Here is a 19,147-nt window from a genome sequence, read left to right as displayed (position 1 = left end):
ATGATTTACTGTTATCAATTTGTTCATGTTTTAATGGTAGCGAACTGTCTTAACATCAATGGGAAAGTGACGGAAATTTCCGGGGAAAAAACGCGCGTGGCAAGGCCAACAACAAGCGATACAAAGTTATACACTACGCACGCGTAGTGTACGCACGCGTAGTGTATCACGAGTAGCGATCGACAGACTGGTGTGTCATAGGTTTAAACAAATGACGTAATGGTATATGTTAATTAGGCAACTGTCAGATTCGACTAACGTGGGTTGCAACAAAGGAGATCGAGTGTGCGTCGCGCGTCGGTCCTTGTTAATGACTTTGGTTTTTTGGGGGCACTTCCTGTATAATTCCACACTACGTTGAACGTGTATTGCTCCAGGCAGGTGAGTTGAGCTCTGGTAAAGTATCCCCCCCCCCGTGCGCTGACTGTACTGTAGTGCAGTACGCCGGGTTTTATTCATCACCGTCACTGTCAGAGCCGGTAAATGACTCGTCGAACACTCACAGATTGACCATGTGCACGGTCAATTGTTCTATGACTCTGATGGAACAGATGCCCTTTAAAATTGTGGTGTTTGGATTGTGTTATAATAATCCCGTCCATTCCTCAAATTAACTCGTGTTCTTCTCCTTTTGACACCGGGCATGAATTATACAGTGTATCAGGGAACATTCCATGAAAACATTGGTTTCTCCCTGTCAGCGTACCTTATAAATGCCTTACTTTTTAACTAACTGAACACCGAAATGTCGTCCAAACTGCAAAACGCGTATAATTGGGAAAGCTTGTATTTTTCATTGTTCTTTCATTCGACGCTGTTTGTTGTATGGGTTCATTTATTGATGCTGTAATCGCTGTTTAGTGTTGCGTCACGAAAATGATACAGAAAAGAAATGAATCGGAAGTTATTTCAAAGAGATGAGAGAACTTTGTCTTTGATGAATCAGTGAGGTAATTGTGAAATCTGTACGCTTGCTGCCATCTGTTAACGAGTTACCCAAACCACCCATGTGGGGACGAAAAGTCGCCGCTAGGCGGGATACAATGGACACATGGATAGTTCAATGGTAGCTGCTTTGAAAGTTCAAGGTGATTTTAAAATGCAGTTGTCCGACTTCTTGTCATTGTATTGTCCGACACAGTCGCGTTTGTTACAATACTCGTTGAATCGCATACTACCTAATTACGTAATCACTCTCGCTTGGTTGAATCAGTGGAATCCCTGATTGAATCACTGTGGTTGAATAAAAACGTTATAAGTACACTAGTTTGGATATGATAAAATATTGCTTGATCTACAACTTCAAGAACAATTTGACGATTTTTCTTTCTGGTCATTCATGTTTACTAAGGACATAAAGCATGTTCCTTGTACTATGTAATACCATTTATACCTCCACGGTAATACAAAAAGTGTGATAAATACAAGTATACAAAGAATTGCTTACTTGATGGGGTTTTTCATGGTAACCATGATATCCAAGTTCATGATATCCAAATTCATCATTTCCGTAGTTGTCAGAGTATAAACCCCTACAGTCTATAGAATAGAATAGAATAGAATTCTTTATTAATACCGTAAAGATAATGTGACATTTCTTTTTTGGTTAACGAGTTAATAAAGTTTTTACATAGTTGAGCGGACATAAAACTGTCCGTGAATAGTAAGACAATTTTGCAATATGTAAGAATATGGCATATGTTTATTTATGCCGGTAATGTATTAATCTATAAGCCCCCCCCCCCGCGCCAAATTTACAGCATTTCAGTTTACAATAAGTCATTTATCAGATTATAACCCCCCGGGGTCTGGCAAAATTATTTGGTATGTGAATAACGGTAGTCCCCTTTCTGAAGGATGTGGTGACCCTGAAACGTGTAGTTTGATTTGTGTTTGCACACTATACACAAACGTTAATGTACCTCCACTCACAGGGAACCCAGGAACTATAATCATAGACCTTAGAAAGGTCTATGCTATAGTCAACTGTAATACCCAGTCTCTATGAGCGGGGGGGGGGGGCTATCGGCTGGTATCTAGTGTAAGAAATAGACAAGGGATGAAGGATCCAGCCAGCTCACATTTTTTAAACTCCAAAAAACAGACGAAAAGAATGAAAAATAAAATCTAAAAAAAATACCTGGCTGAAGAATATTAGTTGCTCCATCAAATTTCGCCAAAGCCTTACCTACATTTTACCGATATCTGCAGAATAAATCAAGAAAACTACACAAATTTACTCCATTTGGGAATTCCTAACGGTTTGCCCGAACGCATGGCACAGTTGGAGGCGTGGCCTGTTCAGCATTTGTTTGCTATATTTTTTTGTAAGTTATTATAATCACTACGAAGTAAAAGGTGGTGTGAGTCGCGTCGCAAAGCATCATGGGAACAAAAAGCGTGATCGGTTCATTTCACTCGCGGCAGCCATTGTGTACACATAGCTTCGTTGAGTTCGCTTTGCTTGTTCAGATGCGTTCTTCTCAGTTTTCGTCCAATTTTGACTGCAGCCTCCCTTTTTGTTAATGGTAAGTTTTCGTTTTTCCATATTTAGTGACGTTTGTATTTATATGTAGTATAGTATCGTTGTTTTTACCAACGCCACCGATCATCATTTACATTTGCTCACTGATTTAGAAGGTTGATGTGGCTGGATATCGGTAACAGTCTGCTTTGAACATGATATCAAATATATTGTTTTCAGATCAGTTATGGGAATTAAAAATCTATTTGGTGATTTACTTGGCGCTGCTAGGCCAGTTGGACTGCAAGAAAAAAACCTTTCACTAGATGCATACGTTATTCTACATAAAGAATGTTGTGGTTGTGCCACAGAGATAGTGATTGACATACCAACAGATAGGTAAATATTATGCATGATTGTTTTTTATTTCACGAGAAAATATACAATAAATAATATACACAATAATAATAGTAATTCTAGTGAGGACCACAGATATAGTTCATACAAACTAGTCTAGTCTGTGGCCCCATAATACTGATGTTATTAATTAAATTCAATGCACATTTAACTTAATTAAAGATAAATGAAAAATACTTATATACTGACTTTTAAAAATGACGTGACACATTCATGAGATACAGTTTTAACGTATTTTTAAATATGTATCTGCTTTTGATAATTTTTATGGAATCAGGAAGTAAGTTCCAGTTGTTTGCTGCTATATAGGTGATACTGTGTTGATTAGTAGTAAGATTCATTCTTGGAATATAATAATTGGAACTAGTAGCTTGACAAGTTGCATAGTGAAAAAAGTTTCAAGTAGTGGTCAACATTATGGGCAAACAAATTCTTATGAAGATAAAAAACAGACAGGTGTGGAACTTACTGAGTTTATACCGGTAGATATCTAAAATATTTAGTTTTTTAAACAGGAGGGCAGTGGGGGCACGAAAATCTTAAAACGTTGTCTGGAGTAGTAGAATTTTGTCGAAAAAGGTTTTGTAGGTGTTGCCCCATATTTCAATACAGTAAGTAATATGTTGTAAAATGAGAATTGTAAAGCAGGATAATAGATCATGGGACAAAATGATGAATTTTATACAAAATACCAATTTTAGGTGATATAGTTTCACAAATTTGTTCTATGTGTTCTTTCCAATTAAGGTACTTTGTAGATAAGACTCCCTCTATAGTTTTAAACGGCTCGTTTAGTGGCATCTGAAAATTTACAGAAATGTTTCAATCTTTCAATTTACCAAGTTTGTAAACATCTGTATATTGTCAACCATTAATTCCTGGGACTAGCATAAAACGAGCGATTGAATTAGAATTAAAGATGAGGACATTTATAAGGCAAAATGTAAAAAACTAAATGTTTTAGGTTGAGCTGGGTAATGTATTGAATTAATTTTTTATACCTAGTGAAATAGAATGCATTTTGGCATAGTCCAACTACAGAGTTTATAAGGCAGATGCATGTGTTGTGACAAGCTATAACTGAAAGCTGTATGATCATAGTTGTATCAGTTTATGAAATTGTTGCAGTTTTGAACTAAACAGTTGCAAATTAACTGTTATGTTTTAATTTAATATCTTCTGTTTATTTTCTAGGCTATTCCAATGACAGGGTTCTATCTGAATTGAAATGTGGCTATCCCGACACTTGCATAGCTGATTTTAGGAAAACTGTGAACACATTCAAATATCATCTAATGTTTGATATGAAGACCAGGAACATCTTAAATCCATATGATAATGATTCCTCTCACCATGACATGCATTATGCTGGAGAGTATCCTTTCAGTTTAATAATGACTTGACATAAAGAACAATACGCTTAGATTCTATTATAAATCTGTCATTGTATCACCATAAGTAACTGTTTAGCTGCAATTTTGCAGTGTTGCACAGGTAAAATATAGCCTACCATGTTTAAATATGTAAAAAAAAAAAGTTGTAACCTGAAAACAATAAATATTGCCAATTTATTTGATTCTGAGCATCGCAGACTCTGGATGATGTATTATAAGTTTATTACGGTATGTGCATACTTCAAGGTGTGTCCTCTAGACGGTACAGTCGCTTTACATTAATCCATACTCGAACTCTGGGCACAATCCACAATCCAAAATGTTGTCAAAGTATCGATAGCACTGTTCTTCATAGTTGTTAAAGTACAAAATAATTTACCAGTATATTTATTTCTTAACTCAATACATAGTGTTACCTCAAGATGCAGCATTTAATCTGACTCTGGGCAACCTATTAACAAGAACTTTATTGACAATAAATGCTTATAAACCACCTGCTATGTACAACAAGGTAAGAAATTGTAAATACATATCTTGGTCAGTATTTTGCATTGTGTGAATCATTCAGACCTTGACAGTAAAACAGGATTTACTACCGGGTATTAGACACAATTAAGGGGTGTTGACCTACTTCATTAAATTTTTATAAAATGTACATCTAGCACCAAAAACAAGGGAAATTATCACTCCCTGATATGCTAGGGCAATTTTATAGATTGACCTTGAAAATGGATGCCCTCCCAACCCAACAATTAACACCCCATCTTTGAATAAATTAACAGTGATTTTTTTTTTTTTATTATAGGAATTTACAGAATTTGCCGTAACAGTTCTGGAAGTCGATGAGAGTATTACATGGGGGACAATCTCATGTTGCAAAGTCATCAAATTGAACCTAACAAAAAAAAATTTACAACAGATAACGATAATTATGCAAACCGTGAAGACAGAGTGATACAAACGTCAGATCACAGATTGTTGTTGTCAAATGACATGAGGATAACCTGCTTTGAACACCGTCTGGTTTTTATTGACAATAAAGAATATGTACTTTTTTGAAAGTGGGACTTCACAGGTGAAGTTTCTGACCTGGAGTCGTTCTTATAGCAATGTATCTTCAGATTACAATCACTCGAGAGTCTCTATTTAGTGAATTTTCTGATTTGACGTTATCAGATGATAACCAGGGCCCAACAATACATGCACTGTTATTTAAAGTCATGGTTTCAGAGTATTCCTGGGTTATAGGAAAATTGATACTGGCGACACAATACCAGTACAATTAAGACCAGATCCGAACAACTTGTTTGATGCTCAAGTCTGTAGATTTTGATTTTGCAGAACTGGGTTATTTAGACCGAGAATTGACAACATATGTACACCCTCTTTTAAAAGCCAATAATTATAACTGATGTTGTAGATAATATAAAGTTTCGAACTACCTGGCTAATTATTGTTTTTTATGCTAAAATAAGTATAACACTAAGTGGGAGGCAGAGGTACTTTGGGAAAAGTCTGACAGATATCTGTCCTATATATATTGTATAAATAAATCTTTTTGCAATAATTTGCTTTTATATTTTTTATTAAACAAATTTTGCAGTTTGTGTTGATATTTGTTGACTTTTCAAAGATGAATGAAAAACCTAGTCCTAGACTATGAATTTTATTTTGTCAATGCACTAAGCACAGAACCAGTGGTGTCCTATTCAAAAGCCTGGTTTTGCAAGTTTCATGTGTTGACAAAATGAAACAATTTCTCCATACTTCGCCTGATTTGTGATGAATACAACAGGTTGTCAGTTGTACTGTATATCAAATTTTCTGGTTGTGCAGTTCAGTTGCACCCACAAAACGAAACTTAAGAGTCGGGGACAAGTTACACCTTGAACACTTCATAATATTCCTGGAACTGTACCCAACTTGCTGACTATTGTTTGAGTGGTGGTGAAAGGATTAATGAATATTTAATTAAAATATTACTTGTGCAAATTTTTCAATGAAATGATACATTATGTTTAATGTCTCCTGTATACATAAATAGACTTTACAAAAAAATACAACTACACGTTTTCATGAATATGCCCCAATTTTCCAGGGCCAAGCAGCCTCTCGGCTGACGTAGCTATATTGTTAGCAATGCACATTTCAATTAAAGATATCAATCAGAGTTGCTGTTTTCAACAAGAATTCATCAAAATTAGATAATTGAAGATAACACTCTGATGTACCAATATGCATAGTATCAAAGCAATCACACTTGCGGTTTTCAACAAGAAATGGAAAATACAACTTTTTACCAAAAATGACAAATATTCATCAAAATTAGAGAATCAAAGATATCACGAAATGAACAAATATGAGAGAGGTCCACATGTAGTACCGCTATATATATATATATATAATATTCAAACCAGACGGTTTTCAACAAGCTGTCACTTTTTAGCTCCTCTGTCGACTTTGTCGAGCGGAGCTTGTCATATGAGTGATTGTCAGTCGTCGTCCGTGTCAATGTTTTACTTTTTCGACATCTTCTAGAAAACTACAAGCCTGAATGCTTTGATACTTGGTGTATATGTACCTTGGGTAGACCTCTCTTTGGTTTGTTCATTTCATGTTGATATCTTCAATTCTCTAATTTTGGTGAATATTTTTGTCATTTTTGGTAAAAAATGATATTTTCGACTTCTTGTTAAAAACCACAAGTCCAATTGCTTTGATATTACATATATACCGGATTCGGCTGATACCCCGCCCATCCTTAACCCCGCCCATGGGCGATGTTTCAAATAGTGGGCGATGTTTTGGTCCACACATTGCCTGACTGAACCATGGAGCTAAAAAAAGTCTTTTTTTAGCTCCATGACTGAACCGACAAACATTTTTACTGACCCCAAGTTTCCCGTCCGACATCTTGTATGAGGGGAGGCAAGGGGGTAGCTGGTACGGTTTTACGGGAAATAAAAAGGGCTTTTCACAATTTACGAAGAAAAAAAAGACGTTTTTTACAGTTCAGTGTTAACAAATGGAACATTGAATGGTCTGAAGAGCTCTCCGACTCAAATTCTTCGCCATTGCTGCGCCGTGTGAAGAGACGCATGCGCATATTACCCTCGTAATGCTCTTCATTCGGTCAGAGGGCCTTTTACGTCTTGACATTAAATTTTGTAGTGAATTGTGTCATCTAGTCGTTTTTACAGTTTCTAAAATGTAATTTCCCTGGGTTATTCTTTACGATTTTTTATTTGAACGTGATTTTTTGTACGTACGAGAAAAATTACACATTTTTACAGTGTACGAAAAAAAAATATTTGATTACGTTGTACGTCTAGCCTGTGATTACAGAATTACGGAATTTATTTTTTCTATTTACGTTGTATGAATAAAAAAATATTGCAATTCGTTGAACGAAAATAACCCTTGCCCCCCCCCCGCGCTTGTATCGAGCGCGCTATTTCAAATATGACGCTAAAATAATTCACTGTGAAGCCGAAAAGCATTAAAAACTTCAATAAAACCAATGCTGTATACGAATTGTTGTTGCGTATTATCACACTCGAATAAAGTCTACGCTTGAAAAGAATGTTATTTACGAAGTTTAAAATATCCAATCCTTCCTGGTTCGAGCCTCTTGGTTGTTATCAGTAATTTTTAATCTTTGTCTGTATCGCATTCCAGACAAAATGTCGGTAAACAAGAAATGGGCGAACTAAAATGTCTCCTGCACAGAGTTAAGCGGTCATGTACGTTCTATAAAGCTAACCTTGTACACATAATCTTGTACTGAAGTGTTTTTCCTCCAAAAAAGACGTTCTCTTTCAGTTAACCCCCAGTTAGCTCTTCGCGTTCATGGTATTTGTGAGAGTTGAAAGATTTTTTGAACACATGACAAGTAACTAAATTGATTTACGTACGTTACGTCATGTACGTTCTATAACGCTAACCTTGTACACATAATCTTGTACTGACGTGTTTTTTCTCAAAAAAAGACGTTCTCTTTCAGTTAACCCCAGTTAGTTCATGGTATTTGTGAGAGTTGAAAGATTTTTTGAACACATGACAAGTAACTATATTGATTTGCGTCAAGCTGGGTGGCCCGAATTTAAATATCAGTGCGTGAACTCAAACGCGTGGTTATTAGAGTTCAGTCGAAATGTGCGTGAATATTGCGATCGAAGTGCGCTGTCCAGAGTTTATTATATTATAGTAAAATTTAACTTGACGCATGGTATGGTTTATATTACATGTTCACTTCATTTCGAATAAAAAAATCACCATTGGAACATTGGTGAATCACAAGTATTTAAACTATTTTCTCGACTTTCCGTAGATACCCGACTACTATCATTTTTAATGATTTAAATGCGCCAATGTTTATGTTTGCGTAATTATTACGAATGCAACGCATTATCAAGTCGGTAATATTGAAATATTCACAGACCCAATACCCCTGGTCAGTGCCCTAACAATAGTAAAAATTAACTTGAGTTTGCGTAATTATCATGAAAGCAATACATTTAATACAAAGTTGAAATATTCAGAGCTGGTACAATATTGTAAACAAATTTGCGTAATTAGAAAAGCAGTGCACTAAGTAAACGACGTTGATATATTCAAAGTCAGTACAGCGTTGCATACAAGTTGCTTACCGTCGGATATAATAAAAATTTTACTAGATCGACGCGCGGACCGCAAAAGAAAAAAGTTGCTAAGGTAACGCGCCAGTTCAGCGCGTGACTTTGGGTCAAACTTCGGTCAACACACACTTGATGCCAGCATCAGCGCGCAGCAAGTTTCGCAAAGAAGTACTTCAAGTTCAATTGCGTCCCAAAATTATGTCGCTAATCACTCAGTTGTCGCAGCGTGTGTTGTGTGATGTCCATGATGCACCCCGTTTCGACTTTGACTTGCTTTTCCTTCTTAGTGCATGTTCTTGTTCACACAAAATTCGACCTCTCACCAATGTATTAAAACACTTTGAATTTATACTTTGCATGATTATATTTGGTCAACGCGAAACATTATTTTTTCTAGACCATTTCTATCAACGCAGGGTTATTTTTTTTAGACAAGATGGGCCTCGTATTATCTGCCAAAGGATCGCCCGAGCGATCTTTTGGTCCACATTTTTCTAAAAAAAAATCTAATCCTCCATAAGATCGCCCAGGGCGGGGTATCAGCCGAATCCGGTAGTTACTACATGTGGACCACTCTCAAATTTGTTCATTTTGTAATGATATCGTCAATTCTCTAATTTTGGTGAATATTTTTGTCATTTTTGGTAAAAAGTGATATTTTCAACTTCTTGTTAAAAACCACAATCATTTATGGTTAAAAATTATATTTTTGAATTCTTGTAGAAAACAGCAAGTCCCATTGCATTGATACTATGCATATTGTTCATTTTCTAATGATATCTTCTGTTCTTTAATTGAAATGTGCATTGCTAACAGCGGAGCTATCTTAGCGGAGAGACTGCTTGTTACAAGATGGGTGTACAGACACCTTACTTCTTTTCACCTGCCTAGACGTCGGCGTGTTAGACTCACGCGGTCTCGAAATGATTCTATAAAAAAAAATGAACATTTATGATTAATTTGTCGGAGCATGGAACTGGTTTATAGTTCCATGGTCGGAGCTATCTCTTATTTTGCGTGCAGGTCAAAGTTGTAATGTCCTCCAAAAATAGGCCTCAAAGAATGAATGAGCGTAAACACCAAATTAAAAAGGGGCGCCTTGGGGGGGGGGGGGCTTCCGGTTATAAAGGGCGTGTCATTTTATAACCTATACTTAGATACATTCGTTACCCCAAACCGTGCCAACCAATATTTACGTGAAACGCAAGGTCGAATGCTGTTCCACTTACTAAACGCACCCACGAGTGATTGGATGCTAGCGTAGTCGATGAGGACACTCGTATCGTACACACGAAGATTTGTGTATGAATAAATTATCGATCGGGAGTAGTTTTAACTTTACCTTTATAAGCCCTCCCCCCTAATTGTTCATCGATTTGCCGTTTTCCCGGAAAGGTTTATACTCGGACAACTACGGTATGTGAACAACTTGTAGGCAGAAAATCAACCGTACAAATACCTTCATTAAAAGTTGTTTTTTATTACTTGCACCGATTCAAGGTAGCGAGAAGGGAAATTTTTACTTGATTTTTCAAAAATTGATAAAACGGTTACTTTAGACCTTGATACATCATCCCAGGTTTACAAAAGATCGAAATTGCGAAATAACGTTTAACGTTAAATAGTGTTTTAAAACGCTAGAAGAAAAGACAACTGCCGTTTCGTGGATATTTGCATAATGTTTATCTTTGGAAGGGTTTAAATGATAACATCTTATCTGTATACTCTGTTGTTGACGATTCTGATATAACTGGTGATAAGCTTTCCGTCGCAAACAATGTGTTTATCTAACGTCCATTGTCAGCATTGATGTCAGTCGAGACATCCATGGTCTGAGAAACATGGGCATACAGTACTCATTTCGCCCAACCTTCCGCTTTTACATCGACCGCTTATCGCTTAATTTCCGACCATGCGGTCTTGTCCGACCGGAAACCGACCGCATTTTAATCGCGTTTTTTTTTCGCTAGCTCGCTCATTTAAACATTGACCGCTCGCCCAAACACGGATCACTGGCACATGAGTGGTCGAAATGGTGGTTTTGATAGTAAAGTGTGAACATACAACTAGTATTAACTATTATTAAATTCTGAGCGACACTTCAAATCTAATAGTTGAATGAAACTTGTATCGTGAAAGCAACTGAACTGTGACCTCTTGTTACGTGTTTTGGGTGCTTGTTCTAGATGTACTATTTTTACCTTGCCCGTACCATCAAAGATGGAAGGGAAAGGTATATTAAGGGAAAAATTTTGTCCGGCGTTGTCGTTGTTGTTGTCGTCGTCGTCGTCGTCGTCGTTAATAATTGTTATTGTGTGCATAATAACTTTACTAATTCTATTCCAAACTTTATCAAACTTGGTCACCTTATTCATCAGTATAAAATCTTCCCTGAGTTTGAACAACAGATGTCCTGTATGAAAATATCATGCAAAAATTGAGAAAATCTGATAAAATATTTTGACTGTTTCTACTTGACTGATCACTGGTGATACACATCAAAGGTCACTGATCTCAGTGAAAATATGAATTGTTGTATGTGTTCAATGAAGCAAATGATTTATCTTGTAATAATATCCTTGGTAATGTATCTCAGAATCCCATACTGGGTTTCAAAACCAACTCATGGAGAGATTGCACAGTCTGATACACATTTGCAAACCTACCAAAAAAATCTTTACAGAAAACAAAATATGTCAGAAAATCAATATAAGCACTCCTATGAACTGGGTGCCTAACTTTGATCAAGATCTGAAACTAATAGAAAATCTGTTTAGTTCAAAGTTATCAAATCAAAAACAATACATAAAAAATACATTAAAAGCAAAACATTTCATCCACATTTTAAAAAAGAAAATTATTCTAAAATATATGTATTCTGTATTTGACAAACAGTTCATTCGACAAATGAAAACTCACAGGAATATGTTTCAGCTATTAGAACAGAATGATAGAGTTTTTATAATACTAGTTTAAAAACGCACTTCAAAGATTGCAGTGTTTGAAGATGTAGATTCTCAGGAGGCAACAGTACTGTTGACTTCTCCCTCCACTGGACACCAACTAACTATTTAAGTTGATTTGCATACAAAGCAGAGCTTGCAACATGATAGCTATTCATAAAGGTTTTTTTTTTACTTTTCATATAATACAGTAGTCACACAATGAGGCAGTTCATATTTGTCTCAGTGAATCATTAATTTTTGACAGACACCTGTACAAAATACTTGGACTAAAGCCAACTAAGATTTTCTGTTATCTTGCATGTCTTATGAATCTATTCACGTCTGAATGCAGCACTTTTTTGCAATGAGACATTTGTTTTTATACTAAAATATCTGAATTACTTTGAATAAAGCTGGAAATTATGTCCCTTAAAATAATTAAACAAATAAGGCACCAATGTTTTTGTAACATATTTACATCTTTTAAGGACATTTGGTAGACTGATTCCCCACTGTTGGTTCAACCCCAAAACTTGTTTGTATTCAAAATTAATTATGACAATGCATATTTATATTGAAACAAACTATGATAAAGGGAATTATATTATATAACAAAGGCCAAGGTCACCAGAGTTCAACTATGTTTTTATTATTTTAATGACAGTTACGTGAAAAAAGCATAGGTAACTCATTTTGACAGAGTAGAGAAACGAGGAAATGTTAATGATTAATTCCAAAAATAACGATACCGAATCCACGTCGGTCCTAGTCTGGTAAAATTTGACATTCAATTTTCAAAAATAAGTCACGATCATTGAATGAGTTCAGTCTATACCGTATACGTACCGTAAAAGTGTTCCGACAAAAAATATTTTCGACTAAGAACGGCCACATGCCCTGAAAAAATCGAACAGAGCTTGACATGTATGAATAATTTATTGGGCTTAAAAAAGCAATTCGATGAACAATTCGTAACTCAGGATTCACACAGAAGTCCTTCAGGGCTGAAAATCATCGACCCGACTCTTTTTTAGAGCGGATTCGTGGATTCGAATAAAATAAAGCAAGCGATTGGTAAGAATGATTATTAATATTTTCCCCGATGCTCTTTAAATTTTTAGTTTTTTTTATTTCAAGGTAAGAAATGGCTAGTTGAAGTTGCATCGACTTCAAGGCGGCTGTTTCACCGCGAACAACTCTAGCTCTGTTGTAGTTTTGCGATGTAAAATAAAATATATATTATAATAGTACTAGTTCAATTATTTGGGGTTTCAGCCCACAAATTACGGACATGATCCCCATGAATTACGGTAAATGTTTGTCCTGTTTCGGCTGATTGTAATGATCGACGCCCTTTCTAAACTCAGTATGGAGAAACCAACTTGGATCGACATTCCAAACAAATTATTGGGACACGGTAAACAGACATTCCAAACAATCGAAATTATCAACGAAAAACGAGATTTTTCTAGATATTTACAGACATACTGTCATGAAAAACATATGTACAATTAACAAATACACACAGAGATGTAATATTAGGTTTTATTTTAGGCTTAGAAATGTTTCCTTTCACCATAGACCCTCTTTTAGAGGGTCTATGCTTTCACTCAGCCCTTGCATGAAACTGCCATTTAGCTTCATGGTCCTTCAGCAACAACAATAATTATACAAAACACATCGCGAAGACTCAACAATCAGGAAAGAAAACCCTGACAACCATGTCGTACTTGTGTTGGAATACATTTTGTATTTCACGTCAGAATATTGTTCAAACTAAAATATTCAGTCTAAGCCAAAAATAAAAAAGTATTTTTATCAGCTTTTGAACATTCATAAAAACCAGAAAGACAATTATAAGACGATGTGAACCTCGGAAATTTTTCTATTAATCCTAATTTCAAATGCCCGCCCGCGGGCGGTGACATTTCGGGATTTGCGCGGTCGAAAACAAAACGCAAATTTTCCGGTCGAATTCAACAAGCGGTCGCAAAAGCGAGCGAAAAAAGGTGATTGGAAAGCGGAAGCGGGTGGAGGTTGTGCGAAATATCTACTGTAACTTTGCGCAACTTTCTTTTAAATCGTTTTATTTTCCAAGTCAATATTCTATTTTACTAATACCATTTTTTCTAACGCAATGGCGAAGAAAAGAAAACGTTGACAGACGAGGCAAAGAAAAATCTGCCACTCAGTATCGCAATCTGAAACAGCAATTTTTTTTCAAACATCGGCCATTTTGTTTCACCACGAAAACCGTTTTATTAGATCTCTTATCAGAGACACTTGAAGGATTAGGCTGTTTGTAAACTGTCAGCATGTACAGTGGGACAGTAATGTTTGTCAGAGGATTATCCCTCGTCGTGCGTTTGCATAACAATGGAAACCCGAATGTTCCTGGAGTACGGACTCAAATGCCAGCAGTTTTCTGCATTTTTCCCGCTCGAGCTTGAAATTATTCATTATCTGACACTCTTTATGAGTTCTATGATATCAGAGGTTAATATTTTTGGTCATTTTTAGTGTATATTTATAATAATGCAGCAAATCTACATACAGTGTTTCATTAACCAAAACTGTTTTTCTTGAGTTGAGGTTTTGACTGAGTGCGACTCATTGGGACCGCCGCCAAATGAAGTGCGTTCGGACTAGGACATTCAATCTCGCAGTTATCGTTCAAAAGATAATGATGGTGCGAAATATGTCTGGGTTTTTAAAGAAAATGCTTTGTCGCAGAATAATAGTCTGCTAAAGGTGCCAAGTATGAAATAATTTGGCAACAAAAAACAAACCTGCATAGAAATCGGAATAGGTCTTTTGATTACCGGGGACACATTTCAATGCACTTGATTACGGACAATGCATGACGTAAATTTCACCAGGAAATTCCGCAGTCTGCTCTCGCAATCGCGGACTTGGTCATTTTTACAAGGTTCGCCATTTTTGATGTCACGTGATAATTATGTAAACAATGACTGTCCAGTTTGTGCGAACTTGTACCTCTATAGTTAGTCTTTTGAAATATATAAGCTAAATTACTGTTCTGAACGAAACAACAGACAGAGAATGTTTTATTCGAAAACGTCACAAAACCCTTCTTGCTACCTTAAAGATCATTTTTAATGTGAATTTTTGACATGCACAACTCAAACTAACCATGGTGCGTATTAATTTGCATAATAATTAGTAATTTTTCAGCCTTTTTCTGCTACCTCAATAGCTAATCATTGCATTTTAGTGAAACTTGAGACATAGGTGCCCAGGGACAACACACTGACCCGATTAGTTTTGTTGTTGAAATACATGCATATTAATTGCCTAATTTGCATAATAACTCGCTCATATTTCAATGAAACTTGGTCAGGGGCGGATACAGGATACAAGACCCCCCCCCTTTAGATCTACCATTGTTGGTACATGTACATAGCTGCTCTGTGTTAAATTTTGTGTTAAAATTTGCTTTTGATTTGATTTGATTGTGTTGTCTGACAGGATGACAAAACTATCCAGTCATGATTTCATTTAAATATTTATGTTTGCAACACCATTAGTAAAATTGCTGATGTATGTTGGTAGTGTCTGGGTTTATTGAATGCCTCGTTACACTTTCCATCTGCCAAATCCAAATCTAAAGTGACAATGGATTCAATTCAGTGTTCTCCCCAGGATTTTGGTCAAGGATGGTGGTGAATTTGCATAATAAACTTTGTACATTATTTAATTTCGGCAGGAATGATTCTTAACACGTGTCAGACAAACATGGAGGCTTCTCACGCGCAGCATGGCAGCAACACCTTCATCATTTGACCTAAGTTGAGTTAGATTGAGTTATCTTCCTGGCATTGCTAGACATTTGTCTTGTAGAGTATGATTTTCGATCCATTCATCTGTCGCCTATGAACATACTCAATTATTGTAACATCAAATGTTGATTTAGCTATATATTCTCTCCCCCTCTTCAAAAAAATATAATAAAATTTGATGTTGAACACCTGATTAGTCAGTGACTGTATGGTAATTTGGACAGCATATAAAATGGGAATTTGATACATTTGATTTTGCACACCATTAAATTCTTAGGAATTCAATTTCATTTAAATATGCAATGTCAACTATATGCGTAATTAGGCATATACATTGTACAATTGTAGTTATGTATCGAATTTCCACCCTGAGAACCTAATTGATATTTGATATTGTATGATAAGCCAAGCCTATATTACTGTACGGTATATGCAACAGTACTGTAAAATACTTTATTTTATCTGGAATTACATTTCGCTAAAAAAAACTTTTTAGGTGTTTTTTATGGAATTTATTTTCTCTAATTTTTGACAAGTTAAATGTACCGGTAAAATCTAGGGAAAGAACATATTTTTGCAGGGTTTTATTTTCACTGAATCAGCCCTTCAGCACAAAAATAGCGAAAAATAAAATCTGTGTGAAAATAAAATAATTTACAGTATATAGGGGTGAATTTGGAGCACATTTTCAAATTATCCGAATCACCAAGAGTTGTTGAAAAATGCATGTCCAACTCTCTAGTTCTCTAACAACAAAGTTGGGGTATGGGACAATTCTTCCAATATTCCATGTCACCAAAAGATTTTACAGTATAGTTTAGTCTCACTACTGGTTCCACAGACCAACAGTTTGCATTTCATTCATACCATGGTGAGCAGCCTGCAAACACTGGAGTGTGGCAACTGTATACAAGTATATATGGAGAGTACAATCAAATATACTCTAAAATCTATATTAGAAGCCGCTTTTTTTAATACAGATTATAAAATGATGTATTTTTATGTGGGAGGAGTCAATGGAATGGGGCCAAAAATCTAGTCTGTTCTTGTTGCCTCTAGAAAAATAACTTAAAAATGACCTTAAAGGTGGTGACTTTTCCCAAAGTCTGTGCGTCTGAAAAATAAAAATAATTATCATTTCAATTGTCTTGTTTTTACAGATAATCATAATGAATACATCAAAATTGGAAAGTGTACCCAGGGTTATCTTATGGTCAGCACCGAGATGCATATCAACAGCTTTTGAGAGATCAATAAGGACTCTACAGGATGTACACGTGATGCACGAGTGTTACTGCACTGCATCATACCTCGGCAAGGAGAGAACGAGCCAGCGGTACAAAGACCAGGAACCGATCGACGGTTTCAGCTTCAATGAAGTCAAGAAGCTACTTGAGGACAACTACCCAGGATGCAGTGCAATCTTCATGAAAGACATGGCATACTCGATGGCCGGCAAGTTGCACACCTTACCGGAGGGTTACAGTCATACTTTTTTAATACGAAATCCGTCCAAAGCAGTGAGTTCGTTATACCGAACAATATCAAAAGGCAACATGCCCGAGTGGTCTTCCTTTAATTTGGAAGAGGTTGGTTTCTGTGAGATGTGGGAGCTGTATCAGTATGTCAAAGAGAATTTTGGCATCCAGCCAGTTGTAGTAGATGCGGATGAGTTGCTGAGCAACCCGGCTGGGATGATGAAGGCTTACTGCGAAGCTACCAATTTGCAATACAAAGACACTATGCTTAATTGGGAGCCTGAAAATCAAGACCAGTGGTTATGGGAGAAGGACTGGTACGGCACCGTCAAGGGCAGTTCGGGTTTTATAGTCAATCCAGGTGGCAGTGCGGCCGTTTCCAAGCTTGACGTTTCAAGCTTGCCAGATTTTGTCCAGGATGCCATAAGTGCCGCCCAACCTTACTACGATAAGCTGTTCAATTGCCGCCTTAAGTTGTAGGCGTGTAATCTTGAATATTCCAAAATGAATGATTACATCTACTATGATAACTCTCTAACCTTGTACTTTTTGTTTTTATTTAAGACATTTTGTACAATTGAACATGCAACTATATCATTGCATTTATTTTCAGAAAACTGGGATGTGAAATGATTGGACACATTTTTTTTGTCTATATATGCTCAAGGAAACTGAAAAACCATCCTGATATTTTTGATTTTTTTTTTCAAACATCTTGATAAAAATCCAACGGAAAAGTTTGTCAATTTGGTTTAAATGCAGAAATTATAGAAAAATGTTCAAAAATGTAATACCACAATTTTGGCACTTCAAAGTTTAATGGGCTTGTATTCATGATTCAGTGTGAAAAAAAATAATTAATTTCAGAAATACAAGTAACTACCGATAACTGCCCACCCAGTGTAAACTTCTTTTCCACTGCCAACAAAATTTTTAGTTTTGTAATCGCTCAAGCAAACTCAATGTATAGTACATTGATATAGTTGCATGTCCAGTAAGTTAGAGAAAATACTAATTAAAACTTAATATACGGATTTACTCAAAGTTGTCACCTTAAATATGCAGACCTCAACAGGCACTATGTACCTGTAACCACTTTTGACCATAATTTTACTTATCAATTTGTGTGCTTAATATTTAAGCGTTAACATTTCAAACTGATTTTACAGTCTGTACCTATTTAACTAACCTTTTACTAACACCGTCTTTTATTTATAGGCTATTCATTGCCTCCACAATGTGCCAAATTTGACGAATACTAACACATTTAAGTAGTATACAATTACTGTCTATCAGATTTTGTCTTGTATTGTCACTTTTGAGGCTCATCTGCTGTGACTTGGAAGGTCAATGATCAATGGCTTATAACCCCTGACCCTAACGCCTGATGCATGATAGCCAATCAATAAGCTACCTTTCGAGTGACTGCAGAATAGCAGCCAGTTTTTGTAAACTGTTTTGTATGCTTTGTAATTTTTGATACGTTTTATAACATCCAATTTACAGAAGGGAAGAAGTGCATTTTAACCTCAACACATTTACAGACTAATTTTTATTAGTAATGTTTATGGAGTATTTATTGCATGTAACTTATCATTGCAAAGATGCCTAACTTAATGCATGAGAAAGGGGGCTCTGTATAAAGTAACCTTCATGTATCTGTCATGACATATTCCTTGTTTTCACTTTTATATTCATGCAGGTGATTTATACTCATTTTATAGTTTACTGTATTGAATGATTGAATTTACATCTGCCAAACAAAATCCTGGAATATCCACGTTGTCTGTGTAAAACAGAACAAAGACTACCGTAGCTTTTGCATGTGTCTGAATTATGTTTAGTTTATTTAAGGTCAAAAATGACATGTCTGATAATGTAGTTAGTTTTTAAATTGATATTACAGCAATATTTATACTACATTAGTACATTGCGTCAATAAAGTCTAATCAAGAAGATGTATTTTGTCTGATATGTCTCTGCAAAGGACTTGCTTCACACCTCCCATCGCA

General features: G+C 35.9%; 2 protein-coding genes across 4 annotated transcripts; both read left to right on the top strand.

Annotated features, from left to right (window-relative positions):
* The first annotated feature begins 273 nt into the window (after positions 1-273).
* LOC100368540 (uncharacterized) lies at positions 274-17,640 on the top strand. The gene is made up of 2 exons (XM_002740406.4): positions 274-381; positions 16,818-17,640. The coding sequence occupies exon 2, from the start codon at positions 16,827-16,829 to the stop codon at positions 17,613-17,615; it is 789 nt and encodes a 262-aa protein (XP_002740452.1). The 5' UTR covers positions 274-381; positions 16,818-16,826; the 3' UTR covers positions 17,616-17,640.
* LOC144363546 (uncharacterized) lies at positions 2,408-6,280 on the top strand. 3 transcript variants are annotated; one of them, XM_078014135.2, is made up of 5 exons: positions 2,408-2,528; positions 2,710-2,863; positions 4,076-4,256; positions 4,686-4,786; positions 5,081-6,280. In XM_078014135.2, exons 3-5 carry the CDS (start codon positions 4,214-4,216, stop codon positions 5,228-5,230), a joined length of 294 nt encoding a protein of 97 aa, XP_077870261.2. In that variant the 5' UTR covers positions 2,408-2,528; positions 2,710-2,863; positions 4,076-4,213; the 3' UTR covers positions 5,231-6,280. The 3 variants fall into 3 exon arrangements, with proteins under 3 accessions (XP_077870261.2, XP_085362910.1, XP_085362922.1); XM_085506784.1 differs by having other exon boundaries at positions 2,705-2,863; XM_085506796.1 differs by lacking the exons at positions 4,686-4,786; positions 5,081-6,280 and having other exon boundaries at positions 2,705-2,863; positions 4,076-4,668.
* Positions 17,641-19,147: the final 1,507 nt, after the last annotated feature.

This window comes from Saccoglossus kowalevskii, chromosome 2 (assembly GCF_978046115.1).
Source record: "Saccoglossus kowalevskii chromosome 2, keSacKowa6.1, whole genome shotgun sequence".
Lineage (NCBI taxonomy): Eukaryota > Metazoa > Hemichordata > Enteropneusta > Harrimaniidae > Saccoglossus > Saccoglossus kowalevskii.
Note: the sequence above shows the minus strand (reverse complement) of the source record. Positions and strands in the feature narration are given on the sequence as shown.

Bases quoted from the DNA above. Each gene is read 5' to 3' on its own strand.
- LOC100368540 (XM_002740406.4), top strand. From the start codon at position 16,827: ATGAATACATCAAAATTGGAAAGTGTACCCAGGGTTATCTTATGGTCA.
- LOC144363546 (XM_078014135.2), top strand. From the start codon at position 4,214: ATGATAATGATTCCTCTCACCATGACATGCATTATGCTGGAGA. The intron at 4,257-4,685 runs GTATCCTTTCAG...CTCAATACATAG, and splicing joins GACATGCATTATGCTGGAGA to TGTTACCTCAAGATGCAGCA. The intron at 4,787-5,080 runs GTAAGAAATTGT...TTTTTATTATAG, and splicing joins CACCTGCTATGTACAACAAG to GAATTTACAGAATTTGCCGT.